Source organism: Plectropomus leopardus, chromosome 13 (assembly GCF_026936395.1).
Source record: "Plectropomus leopardus strain MGB_pleo_1.0 chromosome 13, ASM2693639v1, whole genome shotgun sequence".
In the NCBI taxonomy this organism is placed as follows: Eukaryota; Metazoa; Chordata; class Actinopteri; order Perciformes; family Serranidae; genus Plectropomus; species Plectropomus leopardus.
In genome coordinates, this window is record NC_142188.1 from 26,653,350 (window position 1) to 26,676,841 (window position 23,492).

General features: G+C 38.0%; 1 protein-coding gene across 2 annotated transcripts; it reads right to left on the bottom strand.

Moving 5' to 3' along the window:
• Window positions 1-1,008: 1,008 nt before the first annotated feature.
• fam204a (family with sequence similarity 204 member A) lies at window positions 1,009-22,064 on the bottom strand. Of its 2 annotated transcripts, none has more exons than XM_042502283.2 (7): window positions 21,683-22,064; window positions 21,335-21,419; window positions 20,628-20,658; window positions 19,524-19,626; window positions 17,852-17,941; window positions 2,558-2,667; window positions 1,009-2,358 (listed from the first exon to the last, which is right to left on the bottom strand). In XM_042502283.2, the coding sequence occupies exons 1-7, from the start codon at window positions 21,914-21,916 to the stop codon at window positions 2,307-2,309; spliced, it is 705 nt and encodes a 234-aa protein (XP_042358217.1). In that variant the 5' UTR covers window positions 21,917-22,064; the 3' UTR covers window positions 1,009-2,306. The 2 variants fall into 2 exon arrangements, with proteins under 2 accessions (XP_042358217.1, XP_042358216.1); XM_042502282.2 differs by having other exon boundaries at window positions 19,524-19,629.
• Window positions 22,065-23,492: the final 1,428 nt, after the last annotated feature.

Sequence of the window (23,492 nt, forward strand, 5' to 3'; positions counted from 1 at the left end):
CTTAAAAAATGTATTGACATAACAATATTCAATGAGAGCATGGGTAACAAGTTGCGGTTACACGATAACACACGACATTGCGGCTAAAATGCTTCTAAAAAAACCTGAAGAATACACAAACAAAACAACATCTCCATATCAGGCTGTGTTAGGTGTGAGCTGTTTTGAACACTGCTCGCTTTTATCGGCTGCATCTCAGAGATCTCTCCTTCGAGTTAATCCTCTCCTAGCCGGCGATAGCAGCGAGTGATAGTGCTGATGTCTTGTTACCAGCAACATATGTTCCCTTTCATACAACAGCAGCTTCCCAACCATTTAATGGGATTGTTGTTGTTGTTTTTTTTCCACCCCAAGCTCCACACAACAAACACTTTTCCTAGAAGAGGTTCGACATGTGCCCAAGGAATTTGTCTCCGTGTTTCACAACAAATCAGCCCAGGTCAGGGGCTAAGATTGGCCTCCAGGAACAGACTATTGAAAACAGCTCCTCAACATGGCGAGAGGGGAAAGTGGATTTTCCAGCTTAAAAGCAGAATCGTCTCTGCTCAAGGCATTATCCTGTGTTCCAAGAGATTAATAAAGTGAGATGCTATTGATACGGCGCTGCGCTGCTCTTGGATCAGCCATGTTCGCTGACAACTACTAGCTTTGAAAAATGACTACATGGCTTTTACACATGGAAGACAAATATTCAGAGATGCTTTATGCGTTTTGTTTTGAATGTTCTTGCACATTCCACTTAGATTATAAACATATTACCGAATATAACATTGAAAAGTTTGCCATGATTATTAAATATGCAACAATCACACCTTTAAATAAACTATTAAGCCGTTATGTTGTTCTTGAAGAGTTCTCCAGAACTTCCAAAGCTCTAAGATTTGGCTACTTTTTGTCATGTTAATGTTTCCTCACTCCTCAGTCAAGATATATTTTTCATAGCAGTCATCAAAGTGAAGAAATCCCATGTTGTACTTTGATGTGCTTAACACAGTTTTAACTCGCGTCTCATTACAGAGATAATTAATAGTTTAATTAGCACCAATTCTCACCAACTGACAGCTTCTCAGACACATGGTCGTGTGACTCACTTGGATGTAAAGTGATACAAAAAGCTTGATTCTTCACATTTCAGTGTTTGTTTTTACTCTTTGGTCATATCTAGTTTTCTTCAGCTCAGGTGTTTTGTATCATAATTGCTACAAACTTTTATTTCTGATGTTTAGTTAATTTTTCCTTGTCCTGTTTCAGCCTACGCAGCAGAGCTATGTGCTCTTAACCGGGGGACAAAGTGCCCAAATATGTGCATTGCAAACAACTTAGGTGGGATTAATTTTAATTCTCATTACCTTGAAGCAAAGCAATCATTTTCTATGGCTGGAAAAAGAAAAAAAATAAAATATAAGCGCGCATTACGAATAAAAGTAATTATCATCCTTGTGCTTTTTTTGCATGCTGTTTGCAATTAACACTTCCTGGAATCTGAATGAGTGTTTCAGAGGAGCGAGTGGCTGCCGAGGCAAAAGCTGCAGATCAAAAAAAAGATCAAAGTAACAGCGAGAGGAATTGACGCTTCTAGACGAGTTTACAGATGCTGAAGAGAGCTCATCACACAATGAGCGGCAACTGTAGGCTTCGAGAAAACAGCGCGTGCCTCTTGTTCGGGCTGAGAAACAATAGCATGTCTCCCAGCATGGGTGAGGGCCAACAGCAAAGCCTCTGTTTCATGTCTCACCCCCCTCCTTTTCGTCTTCCTCCGTCTCCCCAACCCCAAAACGTTCACTCAACTTCCAGTTTACAACTGCTCACAACTGTTTACAGCAGCCAAATTTCATTTTCTTCTCCCAAATCCTATCGCACATTATCCTGTACATTGCATTAGGGCCCTAATCTGTCCTTTCTCTTCCTCGGAAGAAGAAAGGAGCGCCTTCATGATTAACCCACTTTACAGCAATAAATAAATGCATCATCCAGTAATGTACACCAGATTTAATTTGAGGGGGGGGGGGCAGAACGCTCAAATCACTGAAATGTAATGAAAAGTAACACAATACAGACACCAATGGGCGCCTTAGGAATTAATTTGAATGCTTCATAATTTTCACTCTCTCTTGTACTCTCTGGATTGGTTTTTCCTCAGCCAACTGTGTGACTCTTCCCCCCCTCGCACTCTGCTGTTGAGAAGTCTTCAAAATATACAAAGAGAATAAAAAAGAAACAGGATCAGTCCGCCATAAAAAAAACACTTCTTTTTATCAAATTAGCTTAAAAAAAATAACACTCGTTCTCCTCTTCCTCCATGTTTGTCACATGAAGCCCATGTTGCTTTTGGTTTCCCATCGTCTTTTAGCCTCAAACCTGCAACACAGAGAGAAAAAAAAAATTACTGAACCCTTTATGAATACATTTCAGCTGTCATCTTCAATCTCTGCGTGAGCAATCATTCAAAGTCCAGCTGATGCCGGTTTCTCTATCTTAACTGTACTCGAGCCCAGAGTGTCACACATGGCAGATACGATGGCAAACATAAACACGAGGACAGAGAGAGACGTCCTACCCCCAGGCTATTTGGTTCTTCCTTTTCTGCGCTGCCCTCAAAGCTTCCTCTTCCTGTTTGCGTTGCACAAAGTCACGGCAATCAGCGGCTTGAGCGATTTTCACAGCCAGCTATTTAGAGGCAGACAGAGGAGAGGCCCATTAGAGAATGGAAATCAGTCTGTGGCGAGAAAAAGCTTTCTGACTGATGTGTCAGGGTGGCTTCTCGTCAGTGTCTCTGCCTCCCTGTGCTGCCTCCTCCACACCACAGCACAGTCGCTATTCAGCTCAACAACACATGAATGCCGTCCTGCTATCCTACAATTGAACACATTTTACATTACAGCTGGTGATAGGGTATAATAAATAGTATTTTGGAAAGTAACTCCTGCGTACAATGGTTTTCTGCAGCAGGGAAACATGCGTAGACCATAAACAGCAAAATCACTGAGTTTAACACCATGTTACAAAATGACGTGGCGGCATGTGGAAATAAAGCTGAAACATAGAGCAAGTGTCTGAGGAGTAAAAATCAGGACATTTTACGTATGTAATGAACATATCATGATGCAAGGGTGTAGCTTTTTTTCATCACTGAGACAAATATGAAACAGAAGGTTTAGAAGTTTTCCCATTTTGACCGTTGAACAACTATTTTTCTGCACTCAAGTGAATTTTTATGCTTTAATTTCATCAAAATAAAAGTCGTCATGTATTTCCTTTTTTCAATAGGGGGTTGACAAATGTACATGTTATGAATACTGCGGGTGACATATCCCGTGCCCCCCCCCCATAATACATTATATGTATTAAATACATATGATTGGCTCTGTTTTCACTATATCTAAAAAAAACAAGATGCAAAGTAACCTAAGTTCAGTTTTTTTTAACTATTAAGTGTCCAATTGCAATAATAAGACAAGCAATCCCTTTTATTAAAAAACATGGTGGGTTATGTGTTGTTTTGGATTTTTCACATGTCAATATGCTTTTTGGAAAAGGACATTATGGCATTACTTGGTGACATGTCTTCATCACACACTCCCACACCTCACATCACTCATATTAATAAAAAGGTCATAATATTAAATTGAAAAGACAGATCTAAGTTATCCATAGTCTACTGGCTCAGTTTACTCACAGACCACTCGAATCTGGAAAAATTAACAGCATCTTTGGAAAATAACATCACATCCTACGATAACACCTGGTCCACTATTATGCAATACCTTCAACGCTGATCCCTCTTTGTTTCCCTAAATGCCCACCTTATATATGTCTCACATCAGCAACAAGAAATCACAATGTGCAGTTTGTCCTAACAGCCTAATCTCTTTGCCTCTGTCTTGTTCGTTTTGTCTTGTCTTGTCTGTGTATTTAATTGTTAGGTGAAAATAGGTATGTATTGTGTATTCGCACTATGTAAATCTGTAAAAACACAAATTAAAATAAAAACACTTGTGAAAAAAAAGAAAAAAGGGAAAGGACATTAAAACTGAAACAAATATTTGCTAAATCCGTCCACAGAAAATATTGATAATTCTCCAGCCGTTGAAGTAATTAAGTCAGAAAAAAATGCCAAACATTTACTGATTACAAATTCTCAAATATGAATATTTGCTGGTTTTTGTACTCTTATTTGATGGTAAACTGAATATTTTGGGGTTCTGGACTGCAGGTGAGTCAAAAGAAGCAATTTGAAGACATCATGTTGGGCTCTGGGGAAAATCTAAAGTGGCATTTTCATTATTGTTAAGACCCAATCATATATTGAAGAAAATAACTGGCAGATTAATCATTAATAAAAACAATCAGTGGTTAGATTGAGATTTCTGAATTCTTCTTGTATTTTCTTATAAAATTCAGCCCAACAAGCTGTTTAGAACCTGTAATACCCAACATAGTGGAAAAACATCTAAGGCAGTAGCTACTCAGAAATAAGGTAAAGAGATACAGTGTAAATAACAGTGCTGAAAAATGTGTATGTGTGTGTGAGTGTATATATGTGTGTGTGTGTTTTGAGCGAGGGATGAAGTGCCTCATAGCGCCATAAATTACAGGAGCAGTGTTTTAATAAAATTATTCTAATCTATTTTGCCTTTTGTTTGAGGTGTCATATTTTCAAGCTTCTGGCTTAAAGTCTCTCCCGCACATTGTTTCTTGTTGATTACTTCTTTTTTTCTTGTTTAATGTGCAAATGAAATAACGGAATAAATAAACAATGAGAAACAACGTTCAGCATTTTGCCATGTTTTTCCCCCTCTGCATCGAAAAAAAAAACATCGCAACGGCATTTTTCCACTCATCATCAGTGTAAAAGACACTTCTCTGTTTGGAGTACTGCAGGCAGTCCCTGAAATCAGAAGTGAAGAGAATGACCGTGACTGCAAGAGGCAAACATTCAAATCCCAGGGAAGACGTATGTATTGTGAAGCAGAATAATCCCAATAACCCCAGTCACACAGAAGCACGGGAAACAAAGAGAAAAATCCTGCCTCCTCTGTCACTCCTGAGATAGGTTTATTATTCAAGCAAAGGCAAACTTCGATAAACAACTTGGAACAATTTCACCAAACCTTTGGGTAATTCTGTCTAATATTCAGAGTACAATCAGGGGGGAAAGAAAGTCTTAAGGTAATGAAGAAATGTGCCACCACTGCGCCACTAGGAAAAAAAAAAAGACCTGCTGGAAAAAAATGTTTCAATTATAATTAAGTGGGATAAACTTTATTAGAAAGACTGAAACTAAAATATCTCCTAATGCATGCTGGGATTAAGCAGGTCAGAGCGAGCAGGCAGGAAAAATTAAACTCTAAAGGCTTTTTATCACCATATTTCAGGAACCAAGGGTGTAAAATGTTCTAATTTGGGATACATTAAAAGCCATAAAGGTCTTTCAAAAAGATTAATGGTACTTTGCTTGGATTTAAGATAAGGGCTCCGGCTGGCTGCAAGTACTGGGCTCCGGCTGGGCCCTCAAGGCATTCATCTATACAGTCACTGGAAGATTTGTGAAAGCGTCTGCATAACCTGAAGCGTACATACTATGACAGTTCTCCAGTTCTTTGCCATTTTATAGGTTTTAAATTCCTCAAATCATGTTTTCTCCTCTTAAGGAGTTATTACGGGTGATTGCTCTTACACGAGCAGGAGATTTGCTAGCAGATAAAGCCACACCAGGGTTTTCCTTCCTTGATGGAGTGGTGTAGGTGCAGCTAAATGCTTTTGAGTGCCTCCGATGCACGCAGAGATTATAAAGCAGACGTTTATTAAATTGTTGACAAATCTGAGAGCAGCTCCTGCTCTCTGTGTTTGCAGAAAAAGAAAAAAAAAACACTTTGGCTCATTCTGGGAGCAAATCAAATGAAACTGCATGATGCTAAATGGTTTCATTTGGAGATTTACAGACAGAGATTTTTCCTTTTTTCTACACTAGGATTACCCACATTAACCTGCTCTCCTGTGGGGTTGTATTTGAAATGCAAAAGGTCTCGAAAACACGCCTTTCCAAACATTCCAAAAGCAAAATTAAAACCCACTTCCCCTCATTTCCCTCTCTTTTAAATTCACTACATTGCGTTTACTATATTTAAAGCATTAAAGGTCTTTAATTCGTTTTCTTTTTTTTTTTTTATCAGTTTAGTCTCCAGTCCCTGATTGTCTTTACTGGGGCTCAACATTAATGTCAACCAAGTTACCTAGGAGACAGAACAGATCAAAGAGACAAAAAAAAAACCCCTCAAATGTCTGATTAATCAAGCCTGCAAACAGCTTATTTCTTTTAGCCTGCATGCAAGTATGAAAATGAGATTCCGAGAGCAGTACATTGTGCAGATTTGTTCATTCTTATCTGAACAAAGCCAGCGGCAGCTTATTTCATGGATCACTGGCACTGTCAGCGCTGTGGCGCCGAGCAGGTGACGGCTCCTCTTTCTGTGGCGAGAACAAAATTAGCAAAAAGTCGGCACAAATTAGCCTCTCATATTTTCAGTAATATGACATTATTTTTCATTTACTTTTTTGATCCACTTTTCAGGATTTTTTTCCCCCTCCCCTTGCGTGCATCTTAGTGCCAAATCCTTTCACATCAGAGGCTGGTGAGAAATAAGAATGAAAGTACAAAGCTGAGACAGGAAACCTCCTGCATTCTTTGTTTATGTGGCTCCTAAAAGGCAATTCTTCCCACTCCACCACATATTAATATACAATTAAGTGTCCATCACAGCCGTGTCTCTGTGCCTTGTGTCTCTCTCTTGTGTGGCCTGGGTGCAGCGCTGTTAAAAACAAGGTTTATTCAGAGGATTAATACTCTGACCTTTGGAAGATTTGAGGGTAAAAAAAAAAAAATCGTGGTGCACAATGCTGGCACTGCAGCAGCAGCAGCAGCAGCAGCAGCAGCAGCAGCTTAAGGCCACTAGGAGGGTTAAGTCAATAGTACCGTTTTCTGTTCATTCATGTTTGGGTCGTCATGGAGATTCAAGTGGAGACCCAAACATGGGGCCTAAATACCAAAAAAAAAAAAAAAAAAAGAAAAAAAAGAAAAATCTGCTTGCTGCTGTATAAGCCATACAGAAGATAAACCAAGTCTAGGCTAATGACAGTTTCACACTGTTTTTATTTGTGAGTCTGTTCTGTTGCATCATTTCTGAGGTATTTGATAAATAAAAGAAGCATTAGGAAGTCTTTATGAGCAGCGCAGGGTTCACAGGAACACTGTGGCAATTAAACAGCAAGTGCTGAAAGACAATAGCTGAATGAAAGATGAGGAAAAAAATACATCTCCATGTGGATAAAGTGTTAAAGCTCCTATTAACAATAAGAAATAAATGATGGCTTTAAGGAAGAAATGGCCTTAAACCCATTCATAAATTTCCTATCCAGGAAGCCTCTTCCAATTAAAACGTGTGAGAGGTGGATTAACAAGGGCTATATGGCTTTGCCTCGCTAAATCACCTCCCCGAGCTGCTCTGCTGCATTTGACGTGTAAACGATTAATGACCAGCCTAATTCCCTTATCACAGTACCTTAATGCCTAAATAATGTGGCCTTAGTCAACTTTGGAAAGCAGGGCTATATAAGAAAGGAATGAATATCAGATTAGGCAGCTCGTGTGTTATTTCAGCATAATTTCTTAGAACTGAGGCGGAGGGGGAAGAAAAATGTGTTTCTGGCCGCAAAGCCTCGGTGTTGCAGCGACACTGGGAAGGTCAGGAGATCAAGGGGTCAATCGATACCACCCATATCGCGTTAAAAAGGAAGGAAGGACAAGTTTCATTCAGTGAGTTCATTTTGAGACAAGGGAAGCAATAGACTGGAGTAAACACAAAGAATGCAAAGAGTTTCAGGGTTTGTATAAGACAATAGATGTGACTCAAGGGTTGAAAAATCCTAAATCTGTTTATTAGTTATCAAAATATTTGCTGTTATTAAGATTATTTACTTAAGTAAAAGAAGGAAAACTGCAAAACTGGTAAAATTCTCTATTACAAGTAAAAGTTATGCATTGAGAATGTTACCAGGCTGAAAATAAATAATTATCAGCAAAATATAGTGAAAAATCAAAAGTATTCAATGCAAAAATGGTCCCTGAGTGTCTTATATATTGTATCATTAGATTATTCTTCCCTATGCATGAATATGTAACATTTTACTATTGTAGCTGGTTGAGCTAATTTTTAACGGTTTTATCCGTGGTTGTAACTAATGATTAGTTTAATTACTGATTAGTCTAAACATTGTTTACTTTGTTAATCGTTGGTCTGTAAATGTCAATAAATTGTGGGAAATGCCCATTACAAGGGCTGGACAATATATTAATATTGTGATATGAGACTAGAGATTGAGATTAGAATATTATTAGATTTTGGATATTGTCCCTGGTTTTAAACGCTGCATTACAGTTAAGTATTATTACTATTATTGCCTTCATCCACTTAGTCATTATATGCACATTAATGATAATTAGTATCAAAAATCTCATTGTATAAATATTTTATGAAGGTACCAATAGTCAGCCTTACAAAGTCACTGCAATATTGATATTGAGGTATGTGGTCAAAAATATATTTTCTTTTCTCCTAAAAAAGCGAAGTCTTTTTTGCTTGTTTTGTCCAACCAGTGGTCCAAACTCATTAATCAATTATTCAAGATTGAATTTTGATGGAAAAATTTAAATAAGGATTCAATCAAAATAGCTATTAATTAGTTTTAATTTCTGATCAATTAATTGACGAATTGTTTCAGCTTAAATTTACTATACTGTTGGGCAGTTTGATACACAATAATGAATCATGTGAATGTGAAATCCTGACATGAAAAGTAACTAGTAACTTGATCTGTAAATAAATGAAGTGGAGCAAAAGATTCATTTCGGTCTTCTCATTTTTCTCTCCGAATTAGGGTCTCGTCAGAGTATAAAGTGGCATGAAATTAGGTAACTGGAAAATTTCAGAGAAATTTTGCATGCTTCTAAGTATGGCGGATATAAGTTAATGTGCCCTTAGTGTGCAGTACAGTACTTAAGTTAATGTAACTAGTTACATCCCAAAACTGGTCAATTGATTCATTGAAAATTAACATGACTGTTGCGGCTTTGCTCAAGAGTCTAATGGAAACTTGGATTACCTCTACAATGGCTCCTTCAAAACTAAAGTCAGCGACAGCAAAGTGACCGTTACTGTGTATAATGTGAAAGTATTAACAATTAAAATAAGGAAATATTCTCATCACAATTCTACATCCAAATTTCACAGCGTGCACCTCCATGTTGCTCTGTCCCCACACTGTTTCATGGGGCGGCCCATGTTTTTTGTGTTGAGTGTTTTGTATAATCTTGCCTTCACTTTGACTAACAGAATTACATGACGAGTAAAAAGAAAGCCACTCTAGGGAAGGCACAGCAAAACAGCCATGGTTACATTTTTCTCTGTTAGTAATCTGATGCTAGATACACATGACACGTCATCTTTGGGGAGTAGACCAAAAAAAAAATCTCGAAAAGTTCGCCTGCTTTGTGCACATTCCATTATCTCGCCTCTTCTGAGTAGGGTAGGCTTATTAGCAAGCTTTGAACTCACACTTACAATAATATGCCATCAACAGTTTTATAAGCTAATTAGAAAAAACAGTTTAATTAATGAGTGACTGGCAATAAAATGGCAATCATGAAAAAAGAAACCGAGGGTGCTAAGCTTCCACTACCACCAATTAAGGCCTAATTACAAACAAATTATATATGTGTTTTGCTGTGGGCTTTAATTTAAAAAAAATGGCTTTAATTAAAAGAGAAAACATGCTAATTAATTAAACAGCACACAAATCTACATTGAAAAGTATGCTTTGTCTATCAAGTAATTAATGAAATACAATAATCCAAATGAGATTCCCAGGCATTTGATAAAAGCTTAGTACCCATTTCAAAATCCATTTCAAAATTAATGGGCGAAAATTTAATGTGAGTCATCCAGAGATACAATAAAAGTTCATTCAGTGATAAATTGCTTATGCTGAAGGAAAAATGAACAAAGAGGAGAGTTTCCCTAAACTCTCAGCGAGGTGGCCCGGGGGGGCTCGCAGGGTAGACGAAGTCAGCCTTCTACTCTGATGTGGGGCGGGGAAAGTCAGAATCTGATAAAGCCCACTTTCCACAAAAGCGCTGCTCATTAATTTTTTGATTACAAACACGGGGCATGGCAGGAAGAAGGTAGTGAGAAGAGGGAGAAAAAAAGGTGCTAAATAACATAAATATCATGAAACACTCTTAGTTCAGCTCTTTGTTCCAACTAAGCCACCATGTCTCCTCCGACAAAATACCGCGACACCTTTGTTTCACAGCATTTAAGCGAGGCTTTCCAAAGGGTAGATTTCAAGGACAGTGGGGCTTTTCCTTTCAGCTGCTGCTTCTATTGAAATACGAGCTGGGACATAATGAGGGATATTATAACCATCCGCAAGTTCAAACGCTACAGAAACCATAAATGGCTCCGAGTTAATACATATTCAAATAGTTAATTATTGTATATTAAGTGATCCAACTATTAGGAGGGAGCACTTTTTAAACAATTTGAATTGATCGGGTTAATCACGCTCAAAAAAAGAGAGGTCGGTCAAAAATAAGGGTAGATTGGGGTTGTTGAGCCAAAGGGTGTTAAGCATTTAGTTAGCATACAGTACAAATCAGGCACCGGAAGACCAGTAATACTTCTGCACAACTTAACATGAACGGGGTATGATTTTATACTGTAATCAACCATTTACCATAAAACTTAGAGGCCCAGTCTGATAGCCAGGCAGTTCATTTTTATAGAGGTTTTTTGGATGTATAGAGCAGGGTTGTTGTGCTACTTGTTGAAGATAATGTTAGTTACTGCTTAGATCACGCCTACAGTATGCATATATGCTTAAACCTTTGTCAATATGGACATGCTACACACATGGCACACATTAGGTTGATATAACTCACCAATTAAATCATTCAGTTTATTTTACTTAAACCATGAGCACCAAAAAGATGGTATTATCGGCATAGTAAACAAGAGAGACTAGCAGATGTAGAGGATTTTTTTTTTTAAAAAAGCCAGGGAAAAATGTCCAATCAATTATATTCATAATTATATATTTAAAATTATTGCACAGAATTGTTAGAATTAGTATTTCTTTGTTTTACTTTCTTTTTTAAAATTATTTTTTGGGAACATTTTCAGGTAATTGTGCTTTTCAAAGATTTCCTTTTTTACATTTCTTCTTTTGTTGCCAATGTTCCCAGGTCTCTAATGGTTAAATAAATCATTTGATTGTATTTCCATCTTTGCTGAGCAGTTTTGTGCCAAAGACATTAAAATCCCATCCCATATAGACGCCTATCTAATATATGAGCCTGTTGAGTTCAATGATTTAAGCAAATAACAGCCCAGGCTATAAATTGAAGTTTATCTGTATCTAGTAAATCTTTACCAGCCACTAGCCACCTTTTTAAATGAAGCAAATCCACCAGCCACTTGCATATTTTACCAACATTTGGCTGATAGATGATGCTATTTTGCACCCTGGTCAAAATCAAATAGAGACAAAAAAGCATTATAAAGCGTTCTTTCCTTTTACACTCAATTCCTCTTTTGACATTGGGTTTCTTAGAAATGATTATTGAAACTGTCAAGACTTCTCACCATAAAGTTATTTGACTTAAGATGCAGCTGTGCTGAAGCATTATAATAGCATGCCAGACATCTTAGACAGGTTTCTCCCAGAAAGGTGCCAATGACCTGTATACAGAATGCATGAAAAACATTTTACAATGACAAATTCAAACTGCATCTAAACACAGTCAGAACATTATGCAGCAAAGTGGCACACTTTTGACACAACTAGAGGATTGGCCACAGTCTTTAGGTGTTTTTAGACTGGAGGATCTTTTTCATAGCTCTAAGAAACTCCCTTTTTGTTTTGTGCGCTATGTAAGAAGTCGTAACAATCATACTTCTTAGATCGCTGTTTTAAGGTTCTTTTCTAGCTAATTTTTCAGAGCAGGATCTCTCAAGGAACCAGGTGTGACGTATAAGTGTATGGGTATTGGTTCAGATGTATGTGTAAATTTATTTGGTTGAACACAACTGATGAAGGACCAGCAACCTCCTTTTTGAAAAAACCTGTTAGCAGTTTGAACAACAGCTAACACAAAACACAAACAAGAGCCTGTAATGGAAAAAAAATTGAAGAAAACATGGAAAAATGGGCCGATACTGAAGGCTTTACTGAGCATACATCCAACAGTGGAAGCACATGACTCGGCAAATTCAAGTGACGTTACTATGCCAACTGCTGGCCAGCTAACAGAATGTCACTGAAGTGTTCCTATTGGTGGTGCAAATGCAATGACAAAAGCCCCTGAAGCCCCTTCTAGGCGGAGCTCCCCAGTGGGCAGTTCCTCTCAGGGAGTCCCCAAAACTGTTTGGTCTGAAAGCACTTTATTTTAACTCTATCATCCTTCAGTGGGTTTTCTTTTTTTTTTTTTTACCTCAATAGTGGAAGCATCACTACTACAGTAGAAAAAGAAGTTATCAATTTCATTCATAATACCTATGAAACCTACTTGGCCGGACATTAAAAGGCTGGTTAACCTGAATGAGACCTGATTTAGATTACAGCCAGTGACTGGGTTGCTGGATGGTAATGTAGCCAGTAAATCAAGGATCTATGAATACAATTTGATCATCCCTTATAATAACAATATGAAAAAAGGTCTGTCTGAACATTAAAACACAAGATATGTCTGAAATATTCTGATACAGTCTCTAGCAATTTTACATTGTATAGACTGAAAATAAAACTGCCTTTAAGAACATATTGCATATGTTTTTGTGAGTGTGCAGGCCCACTTCATTTCTGTTGGTTCATGAGAGGCCAGCAGCCATGCAACTACTTTTTATTTTTCACATTCTTTAGCTCCTGGAAGTAATGAAATGGACTTGACACCCCCTATTGTTACAGAGTAAGAGAGTTTCTGTTTTGAAGTGGTAATGCCACTCTAATAGCTGTGATGAGTGCTATGAGGGAACTGTAAGCTCTAACATGGCGTGAAAGTCTTTTGTGGTGAAATATACCCACTTACTATATATAAAGTACAGCTCCTGAATATTTCAAAAGACCTCTGTGGCTCTGTCTTATAAAGAGAAAAAGTGAGGGAGTAATTATTTGTTGTAAGGACGATAATGAAACAATACAATGAGAAGGGTACTTAGTGAGACACAAAAAGTATTGTACAGTAGCAATCATCTTGATTTAGGGTGCAGTGCTGTATGAGGACATTGATCCAAATTGTCTTTGCATGGGATTATTTTGTGTTTTACTAGTTACTAGTTTACTAGTAATTTTACTAGTAATACCATCTGAGCTCAGAAATTTATATGGGTCTGACCAGCCTTCAAAGAACTTTTCATGCAGTAAATCATTAATTTGATGCACTAAATTTGAGACTATTCTGTGTAATTCATAGTAATTTGTTAGTTTTATTCATACCTAAGTTATTTATTTAGTATGTAATTATGAATAGCCACTTATATGATCTAGGACTGGTCATGTGGAGTTCCACAAGGATTAATCTTAGGCCTCTTAATCTTCCTAATATACAGAGTATAAATTATTTTAAATCTGCAATGTATTGTTAATGTTTTCACTATGCTGTTAGTTCACAATGTGTCTGTCCACATTGAGTTTTTTTCACTAAATTTGGGTTAGACGATATCCTTTCTTAAAAAAAAAAACAATAGTATTGCTCAGAATGCTAGAATGGAGTGACATTAAAGGTTACATCTTTTTTTTGTAGTCACTTGTAATGAATACAGCATTTGTTTCTTTCCTGAATCTTAATCAAAGACAGGAATTTGTACAGAAACCCCAGATTCCAATGTTACAATCCTGCATTTTGTCTGTCCACCATATACCCCGACCACTTCCATGTGACTCCAATGCGGCACATAAACGTAGTATTTCAAAAACTCAAAGAAACGACTCTGAGCACAATCCAGGCAGCATTAATGTTGTCACCGCAATGTAATAAGGAATATGATTTAATAGCCTAATATACTGTACAAATCTTATTTCCAGGGGACAGGGTTAACTTGGTTCTTACAGTATGTATACAAATAGATTACAATTACAATAGATTACAAATTTTCCTGTAGATCATGCAACACTTTATAGGAAGCCCCACTGTGTCTTGTAGTACTGATGAGTTAACGGCTGTTTGCACTGGCTAATTTACCAGGAATAGCCGCAAAATCAATCTGTCAAATGGGAGCTGCTGGATGCTATCAAGCCTCCTGTCAGCCTGTGAGCCGTTTATACTATATGTGTCAGTCACTCCACGTTATGCTAATTACTGAATTAATTAGCCCATATGCAACTTGCAGCGGTGTAAAATAATGTGCAGTAATCAAAGGATGGAGACCCAGTCTTCTTAATTGGAGGACTTGCACCTTTTAATCTACTGAACTAAGGTCTGCTTTAGAGGCGAGAAGCTTTTTTCATTAGTTTGTGTCTTCTAACGCTTGTGAAAAGAAATCTAAACGTGGTGAGAAGGATCAACAGACATCGTTATGAGAAAAGAAACCCTATCTGCACAGTTTAAAGGAATACATTAGGGAGCTTTGTCTAAGCAATGTAGACATAAATAATATTTTGTTACCTAAAAGGGGATGTGATTTCTTTGCGCCATCTTCGGGGGCGTTAATACTTTCACTTAAAAGCAGAGCATGTCTTCATGAATTCATCTAAAACAAAGGCTTAAAGCCTTGGGAAATGTTTAAAAACTGTAATGAGAATAAAAAACCTCAACCTGCAATATCCGAGCAGCGCGTCTCAGAAGTTTGACAGATGAAAGAACACATATCTCAGAATTTGTAAGGAGCCTTCAAAACGGGTTTTTACCAAATTGTTTTAATGTTCAGATTAAAAAGAAGAAAGTAGAGCAAATGGAAATCATTAATTGATTTGAGGGAGCCCAAAACAGCAGAAACAAACATTTTTGTCTAACAAAAGGGGGGATTCTGACAGCATGCTCTCTATCTTCCTTCCATTTCCCTTTGCTTTGAGGAGATAAGTGGGAAACCGTTAGATTGAGGATGAAAATACACTGAAACATTGTCATCCATCATGTACCAGCGTTTTCTTAACAAAACAATGCCTAGAGGGACAAACAGGCCTCTTTAGTTCTTCACAGCTGTCGGGATGCTTTTGCATTTTTTGCGAAGAAAACCTGTTCCTATTCTTCCAGTGAAAAGCCTGCCACAATCACGTCTTGGTGTTATGACCGTAAACAAATTAAACATCTAAGCCATTCTGTACCAAATGAGCCACTCAATTATAACCTTGAAATTGATTCTGGCCACAGCGGGGATTATTGATCCTCTAAATGTTTGTCACAGTGCTCCTGTCAAAAGTGAACAGGAGTGCTGTAAACAAACATTGGTCTTAATGCTATCTGCATTACAGGCTGCATCGTTTAAGATATAATGTAATCCTTTCTAACTGATTCAGAAACTTTTTGCCTTTTTAGCTTCAACATCTCTTCAGGCTCCCCATCTATTCCGCTATGCCACTCTTTTTGTTAAAAAATGAACGATAAAGAACTTTACGTCACCGAGGTTTTGGGGATTTCAAAATGGTCAATTGACTATACTTGTGAAATGAAGTTATCGCTGCTAAACAATGAGTTGTGGCTGCCAGACTGCTGTCACGTCCCATCACAGCTCTGGCAAGATGCGAGGCAGGTGTCAGGGAGGCGAGAACCTCGGCTCAGGCTAAAACCAATCCACCAGCGCTCTAAGAGGCTTTCTGAAAGTACAGCGCAGGTGCCACTCACAAGAGCTTTCATTTAACTTCCCCATATTTGACCACTCTGCTAGCAGTTAAGGTGGGAAAATAAGGATTGTGATGCTGAACTCTAATGTCAATTACACACTGGAGATACCAAAGACACACATGTAATGCCAATTCAACGTAAACTACAACTGTTTTTTTTTCTTTCATTTTTAAACATAGACCCTTGTCAAAAGGGTTTTCCAAGGAAAGATTTACCAATAATATAAAACATTCTTTTAAATAGCAGGAACAAATCTCACAATCTGCTCTTTTGTTACAATCTGTGGTGTCATTTCTCGCTACATATCGTCTTTTTGGGTGACACATCTAGTCTGAAAATCCTGTAGTGTTGTGATACATGTTCTTGATTCACTGTTGCAGTGATGTACCCTCCCGGTTTAATTATTGGTACAAAATACAAAAGCTGCGTCAGATATATCTGGTTCTTTAATAAAAAGTTGAATTTAAACGCTTACGTAGGTACATAAAAAAAAAACATGAGGTGAGAGACTGACAAAGATTCCTAAAGTGAAAATAGGCGAGGAACATCTAATCACAGCGCTGGGGGGTGGTTGCCAAGCAACCAAAAAAAAAACTTCAGACAGTTACAGGTCCTCACCAAGAAATAGTCTCATTACCCCCTGAAAAATGGCAAATTGTAATTCTTCCATCTTTCTACAGAGCCACAGACTGTAGAAATCATGGATGTTGTTACCGTCACGTCACCCATTGGTTTCTGCACTACTGCTCCGAGACGTCGAGTTTCGCATTTCAGCTGTCGCCATCTTGTTTTTTGGAGCCAGAAGGGCTCATATTTGGGTGAGATGTGAATAAAACAGGGGTAGATCTGACTCATAGACCGTGATGGTGCCTTGCAGACAGAGTGTCACTCACAGCAGCCACTTCCATACATATGTGTAACTTTAAGTGTTAATAAAATGTAAACGGATGAGTTAAATACAGCCGTCATAAATAGTACAATGGGCTATAGAGAAAAAAACACTTTTTGTACCAGGCTGTAACCATGTTTATTTTTGCTGTAAAGTTGGGCAAGCGATCATTAGAGGAACTGCAGTTTTGAATACTGTGGTGTTTTGCTTCATTTTTCAACCCCAGACGTCTTTATGTTAAGCTAAGCTAACTGGCTGCTGGCTGTGATTTAATATGCAGCATACAGACATGATGGTAGCGTTGATTTTCTCATCTCTGTGCCAATAGAATATTTCCAAAAATGTTGAACTATTCCTTTAAATTGTATCACTTTTAGATGTGATTTTTAGAACAGAATCATTTCGGGAGATTCCTGAGTTTCCATGTTGAGAAATATTTCCTGAACCAGCAGCCCCGCCTACTTTGCAACTCTATTGCAATCCAGGACCGACAATGAAATCGGAGTGTTACACGTTTGTGTTGCCATTATTACAAAATGAAAAAGCTGATGGGATGCTGTAAGCAACATGCATCATGAAACAAAGAAGTTTAACTTTGATGCTCAAAGTACGACAATTCCCCCAGTGGAGAAGTAACACCGCAGCTGTATGTCTTTTTAACCACAATTATATGTGTGTGTGGGCTACATTTTATGCTAAATTAGTTTCAAACCACTTGATCCTTGATGCCTGCCAAGGCAGTTAGTTACAAAACTTCAGGCACTGCATTTAGGGATATGTACACTTCAAAGGTATGAAACTCTTACCTGGAGAATGATTTAACAGTTGGCTTGAAAGCAATGTACCCTTCATTAAAAAGCAGAGCCAAAAGTCCTTTAGACACTGCAGCACTTCAAAACTAAGGGGAGGGCTTTCCATTAACTCAATGGAAAAGGGCTGCAGGACTGAATGGTGGGTGTCTGCGTGTGTTTTTGTTCCTCTATGTCTTTGCAGCAGAAATGGCCACGGATCCATTAGCCTGATTTGTCACAGCGGGAGCACCCCAAAGATCTCTTATCAGCACAACGTACCTCTCGAGTGGCGAGTCTGTCGCTCATCTCCTCCGCCTTTGCAATGTCCCCTTCAGCTATGGCCCTCTCTATGCTCTTTTCTAGGCCGGACTGCAGAAGAGGGAAAAAAAAAAATTCAGATTTTTTTTTTCCGAAATAGGGGTAGAGAGAAAAAAAATCAAAGAGTAACTTCAAAAGTCCCCAGGGCCTTATTTTTAATATGATTGCCATTACTACAAATATGTAGATTTCCCTTCACAAATGAAAACCTTTTTGATTGGATATTAGTGGGGAAATCTTAGAAATGCTACAGGAGATTACCAAACATAAATGTGACTCTTTAATTACACATTTCCATTACAGGCCTAAGCAGAAGGGGATGGGGGGTGCGGAGAGGCCCCCGGTTACTGATGGCAAGGCAGTTCTGCTGTGATGAGCCTATCTGAGAAAGCGGAGCACCAGATTTCTTCAGCCCCCAAAATTTCATCATGCTGAAAAAATGCACTGGAAAGAGGCTGTAATTATTAATGTGTCTCCTCTGATGTATTGTTTGAGGACCTTGACTCAACTATAAAAGTACAAGGACGATACCATCAGGCTTCAAAACGCAGAATTAGTATAACAATTTTCTCTGTAACTACACTTGCTTGGTCTTGATTTTGCTTTATAAAATGCAATATTCTGCTTATAAACTGAAGCTGACACTGATACAACCTGACTCGTGATCTCAATTATTGCGCTCACAAACAAAACTCCAACTGACAGACCATCATCCTTTTTGCCATGAAACATGTTTTTAAGGTCACTGAAGAAATGCTGTTAACAACATCTGACTGCTATGACAGCTTTTTTCTCCAATCACTGTGAGAAAGACTTGGCAGAATTAAATAAAATATGATATATTAATTACAAGGACCCGCATTTGAGGGATGAAGGAGCCCCTCATTATGTTGATGTGACAAGTTCTGTTTCATTCAGCTTGTTAATCATTTCTTTTATCCTTTCATAGTTGCCCTATTCAAAATGAGGCTAAAATCAGCAAAAACTCAATTTTATGCTGCTCTGAGTTAAATTAAGCACAAAATACTCCAAAATAATCATTAAAAGGATTTCAAATTGAAATGAGAACAGCTCCCATTCACTGGGTCAGCTATAATGTTCATCAAGCTTGCAAATATTTTGCTTCATTGGCAATTTGCAAAGCCTTTGCATAAAATTCATTCATCTTTAAGTGCAGAAATGTATCCGAATGAAAGAAAGTTATTATTTCTTCAATGATGAAATGCCACATGGCCATTTATCATCTAACCATTAATTTAAATGTTCAAGCTTCAGTCTCAGGCGCCATATAAGGTATTCCAAACTTCCCTTCTGTTGTCGAGAGAAATTTTGATTTTCATTAGGTTTTGTGCAGAGGAAAAACCTACACTTCACTTTAATCTCAAGCATACAAGAAAGGAGATTCATCCTAATCTTATCACTAAATGTAGCCAAACATAATCCTTAATATTCATCTCAGTGTCAGGTTGAGTTAGCATAAGGATTCTTCTAATCCATATGTCATATCACGTAAAAACAATGAGAGGATACAGTGGCACCGAAACACAAAGGATGGGAAGGGTGTTACTAACAGCTACGACTGACACAGTATTAAACCTCAGCAGATAAGTTGGAAGGCAGGAGTCGTGGTTACCTTCGGAGGGGGTTTGGAACATGCAGGGGGATGAAATCGATCATTTACACCGAAATGCTGCTTAAGCTCATCCCAGTGCTTCTCCCGCTCCTCCTGACGCTCACTGCTGACAGAGAAAATGTTTATTACATGTAGACCAGCACGATGATAAGGCAAACTAGAACCGTCCATCCTACAATTGGACTCTATTTCATTTGCTATGCTAAAATCAAATCTATATGTCCAGATGAGTGTGTGTCACACAGCATGGTAACATCATGGGTGTTGGAAAAAGACATATCCTTGGTACATCAGACCTCCCTCAACACAATACAGCTGTGATGCTACACTGGATGACGCTGAGATCTGACATATAGATGATTTAGCAAATAACTGCTTTACTATTAGGGCTGCATAACATTTGATTTTTTTGCTGACGTCCGATATGGCTGCGCATAACAACTCATTTGGCCGATAACTAACATTGATATATCCACTTTTTCCCCACCTTATTTTAGTGATCATCAAGTCTCTTGTGTAGCGAAATTAATATCATTTTATGTCTACTCTTATCAGGATGATCCAGCAGCAGATGGAAACTAATGCTTTTCAGTGAATTAAATATTCATTCATTGTGAAAAATAAGAAAAATACTTTAACTTAGGGATGATGTTTTGTAAATGTTCACTTTGTCAATAAAAAAAGAAAAGTCAGTTTGTGATATCAGCAGAAATCAGCATGTTGGCCAATCCCAATATTTCATTTTAAAGCCAATATCTGCCAATACCGATGACATGCCAATATCATGCATCCCTATTTAATAAAAATGATCTCTGTTTCTTGTATGTTTACTACAAGTCACATGTACTGATGGTATTCCTGACAATGTGTTTGATAGTCTATTACAGCTATCATGTCTGCTTTTATTTTGTTAAAGAATCATTCAGAAATCAAAGTTATCATTACATGGTCCATTCAAAATATCTCAGATTTGATTGCATTCACAAGCTTTTATTGTGGCAGTCCACACTGTCAGCTACATATTTGCGACAGTTGCATGACAAGAAGTACCTCAGTCTGTTGTTGTATGAATTATGTCTCTTGTTGGACATTATAATGTAATACCTTGTCTCTGTAGGTTCCTCAGCCTCTGTTCCTGTTGATTGACACAAGAGACACAGTTAAAGGTTTGTAGGACACTTTGATATGAATTAGCATCAGCTAAAACTACTACTTAAAGTATAACAGGTGGACCAGTAAGGTACTCTGTTATATACATTAAAGGGCCAATGTGTAGGATTTAAGGGCATCTATAGGCAAAAAATAAATATAATATTCATGAATACATTTTCATTAGTGTTTAATTACCTGAAAATACAAATCACTGTGTTTTCTTTACCTGAGAATGAACCATTTATATCTACATATGAAGCAGGTCTTCTTCCAGAGATTCCCCCATGTTGTCTCTACAGCAGCCCAGAAGGGACAAATCAAATACTGACTTTAGCACCAATCATGTTTTCAAGTTGGCCACTGTGGCTCTCCTTCAGGCTTGGACTGCAGGAGAAGTTCCACTTTTGCAACCTCATCACTAGATGCCACTAAGTTCTACACACTGGACCTTTAAGAAATGGGTTGCAATTATATAACAGGTGAGAGAGTTATTATTATTGCATACAACTATTATTTTTTCTTCATTTTTTTCTTGTCATAGAGAATGATTTGAATACTTTAGTCAGGTGGAACAGGCAAATTCATACTAACAGAAGCAGCCATTATGGCTCAACATCAACAAACAGTATGACACGAACTCATTGTATTATCACTGAGACCTTTCTTGTGTCGTCTTCTTTTTCTTTTTCTGGGGACCTTCACTGCCTTCATGTCCTCATTCTTCTTCCGTAGATCCTGGAATTTCTTAAACACACACAAAATGAATTCACAAACTGAGAGCACCACAACCCTCAATCCAGTTCTGCTGTGCACATGCCATGATATACACAGTCTGACAAGGCATTTGTTAGCTCAAGGAGAGCTCAGGATTCAGAACTTGTAAATGTATTGTAATTGTTATTGTGTTGTGTTCAAGAATTAACCCCCACAGACAACACCACCACAGGTACACATCAGCTAACATGTATTTCAACAAACTTAGCTCACTGGACAACAAATCAACATACTTGCCACATCTCCTGGGATATACCAGGCATGCTGCACGTCGGCGAACCACTCTCTACATCACTGGCAGTATGAGTTGACTGTGTCTCCTCCACTGAAATTGTGTTTTCTCCTGCAGAGCTCAACTTTTCAGCAGAGCCCTCACTCCTCTCTCCCTCCCTCTTCTCCTCATCCTCCTCGTCATCTGGACTGAGGTCGTCTTCGGTTAAACCTTTAGGCAAGAGTCCGCTGTACATTCCCACTGAGTAGTTTACGGTCACGTTATACGGTAATATATCATTTAGCTGGACTAAAAACGGTTAGAAATGGATAAATTACAGATTCGGACAGCAGCTTTGGCAGCCGGTTTGAGCGGGGCTGTCATTTCCGGGTAAACACAGTGACGTTTTTCATTAAACCAGCACCGATTGGCTGATTGTGAGCATACGAACCAATCAGAACTGCTCTCACAAAGGCTCAGCAGCGGAGCACGCGGACGAGACAAAAGCGCTTATTGGCTGTTTTGATAAGAACAACATTTAACAGTTTGGGGGGTAATTTGAGGGTTTTTTTTGGCTAGCAGGGCGGTTTTATGGTGAAAAGTTTCCCGATATGCTCACATTTACAGCTCAAAATAGACGCGTGGGGCACATTTACGGAGTTTTAGCCGTCTAAAATAGTCTTTGCAGTGAAGTGAAGTCGAGAGCAGACCGTTGTGGAGCATTTCTAATTGAGGTGAGCCCGGCTGCTGACAGGTCCGTGAATTACCAGGAATCATTCAAATGTTAACCTATATTTGTGTCATGTTCTCGGCGAGATAAGCTTCCTTCTATGACCAATGGTTCGCAATTTGCTCAAAGTGCTCTGGGCATTACATTATTATTAGAATGATTAGCATGCAAATCTTGTATAGCCGCTGGCACTGGCACAGGCACATCTACCCTTAAATTGCTCTTTCACACTCATTCACATTGGCTTTCTTTTGGTTGCATCTTATTGCAAAGCCAATAATCTGCATAAATTATAGCCTGTATTTTGTGTGCCATATGAATGTAGAATAAAGAGTGAGGTCCATAGCACCAATGTATACACATTATAGAATATAAAAAGGTCAATATAGGCTGAAGTGGGCTGGACACTGTATATGAGAGATAAAGAAGTTTCTGGATTAAAAAGTGTCTCAGGTAAACTGACAGTGGTGTATAGTACTGACCATGAATTTTGTCAAATTATTCAATACTGATAAGTGATTTCAGTGCAAATGAAAAATGGAGAAAAGTACTCTCTATTTTATGATAAAATAACTATTCTTTGCATTAACCCTTACTTCTAAAATACTAAGCAGCCATACAGAAATGTTGCCACAATGCAACACAGTCTAAAACTAGCAATCATGATCTATAGCAGATAGGACTGAAACAACCATCCAATTACACCATGAATTCATGAACAGAAAATTAATTCACAATTTACAACAAAGTCAATTATTTAATTGAATGATTCAGTTTATCAAGTGAAAATCTCAAATGTTCTTTCAGCTTCTCAAACGTGAGTTTTTGCTGCTTTCTCTGCTTTTATTGCAAATAAATTAATGATAACATTAATACATTTGAAATTAAATTTCTTTCGAGTGGTTGAAGATATCATAATGAGCTCTCCCAGCTGGCCATCAGCGTCATTCAACCATTGGACTTTGACATTTGGTTGAATTTAGATTGTGATGTCAGGTGACCAAAATTCAATGTCAGGACAGCATCTAATACCAACTTCAATTTGACGTGGAATACTGACAAAAGATAATGTTGGTAATTAGTTGGTTTTAAGTTGTGTTGT

Bases quoted from the DNA above. Each gene is read 5' to 3' on its own strand.
- fam204a (XM_042502282.2), bottom strand. From the start codon at position 21,916: ATGTACAGCGGACTCTTGCCTAAAGGTTTAACCGAAGACGACCTCAGT. The intron at 21,420-21,682 runs GTATGTTGATTT...TGTGTGTTTAAG, and splicing joins TATCCCAGGAGATGTGGCAA to AAATTCCAGGATCTACGGAA. The intron at 2,359-2,557 runs GTAGGACGTCTC...TCTGTGTTGCAG, and splicing joins AAGAACCAAATAGCCTGGGG to GTTTGAGGCTAAAAGACGAT.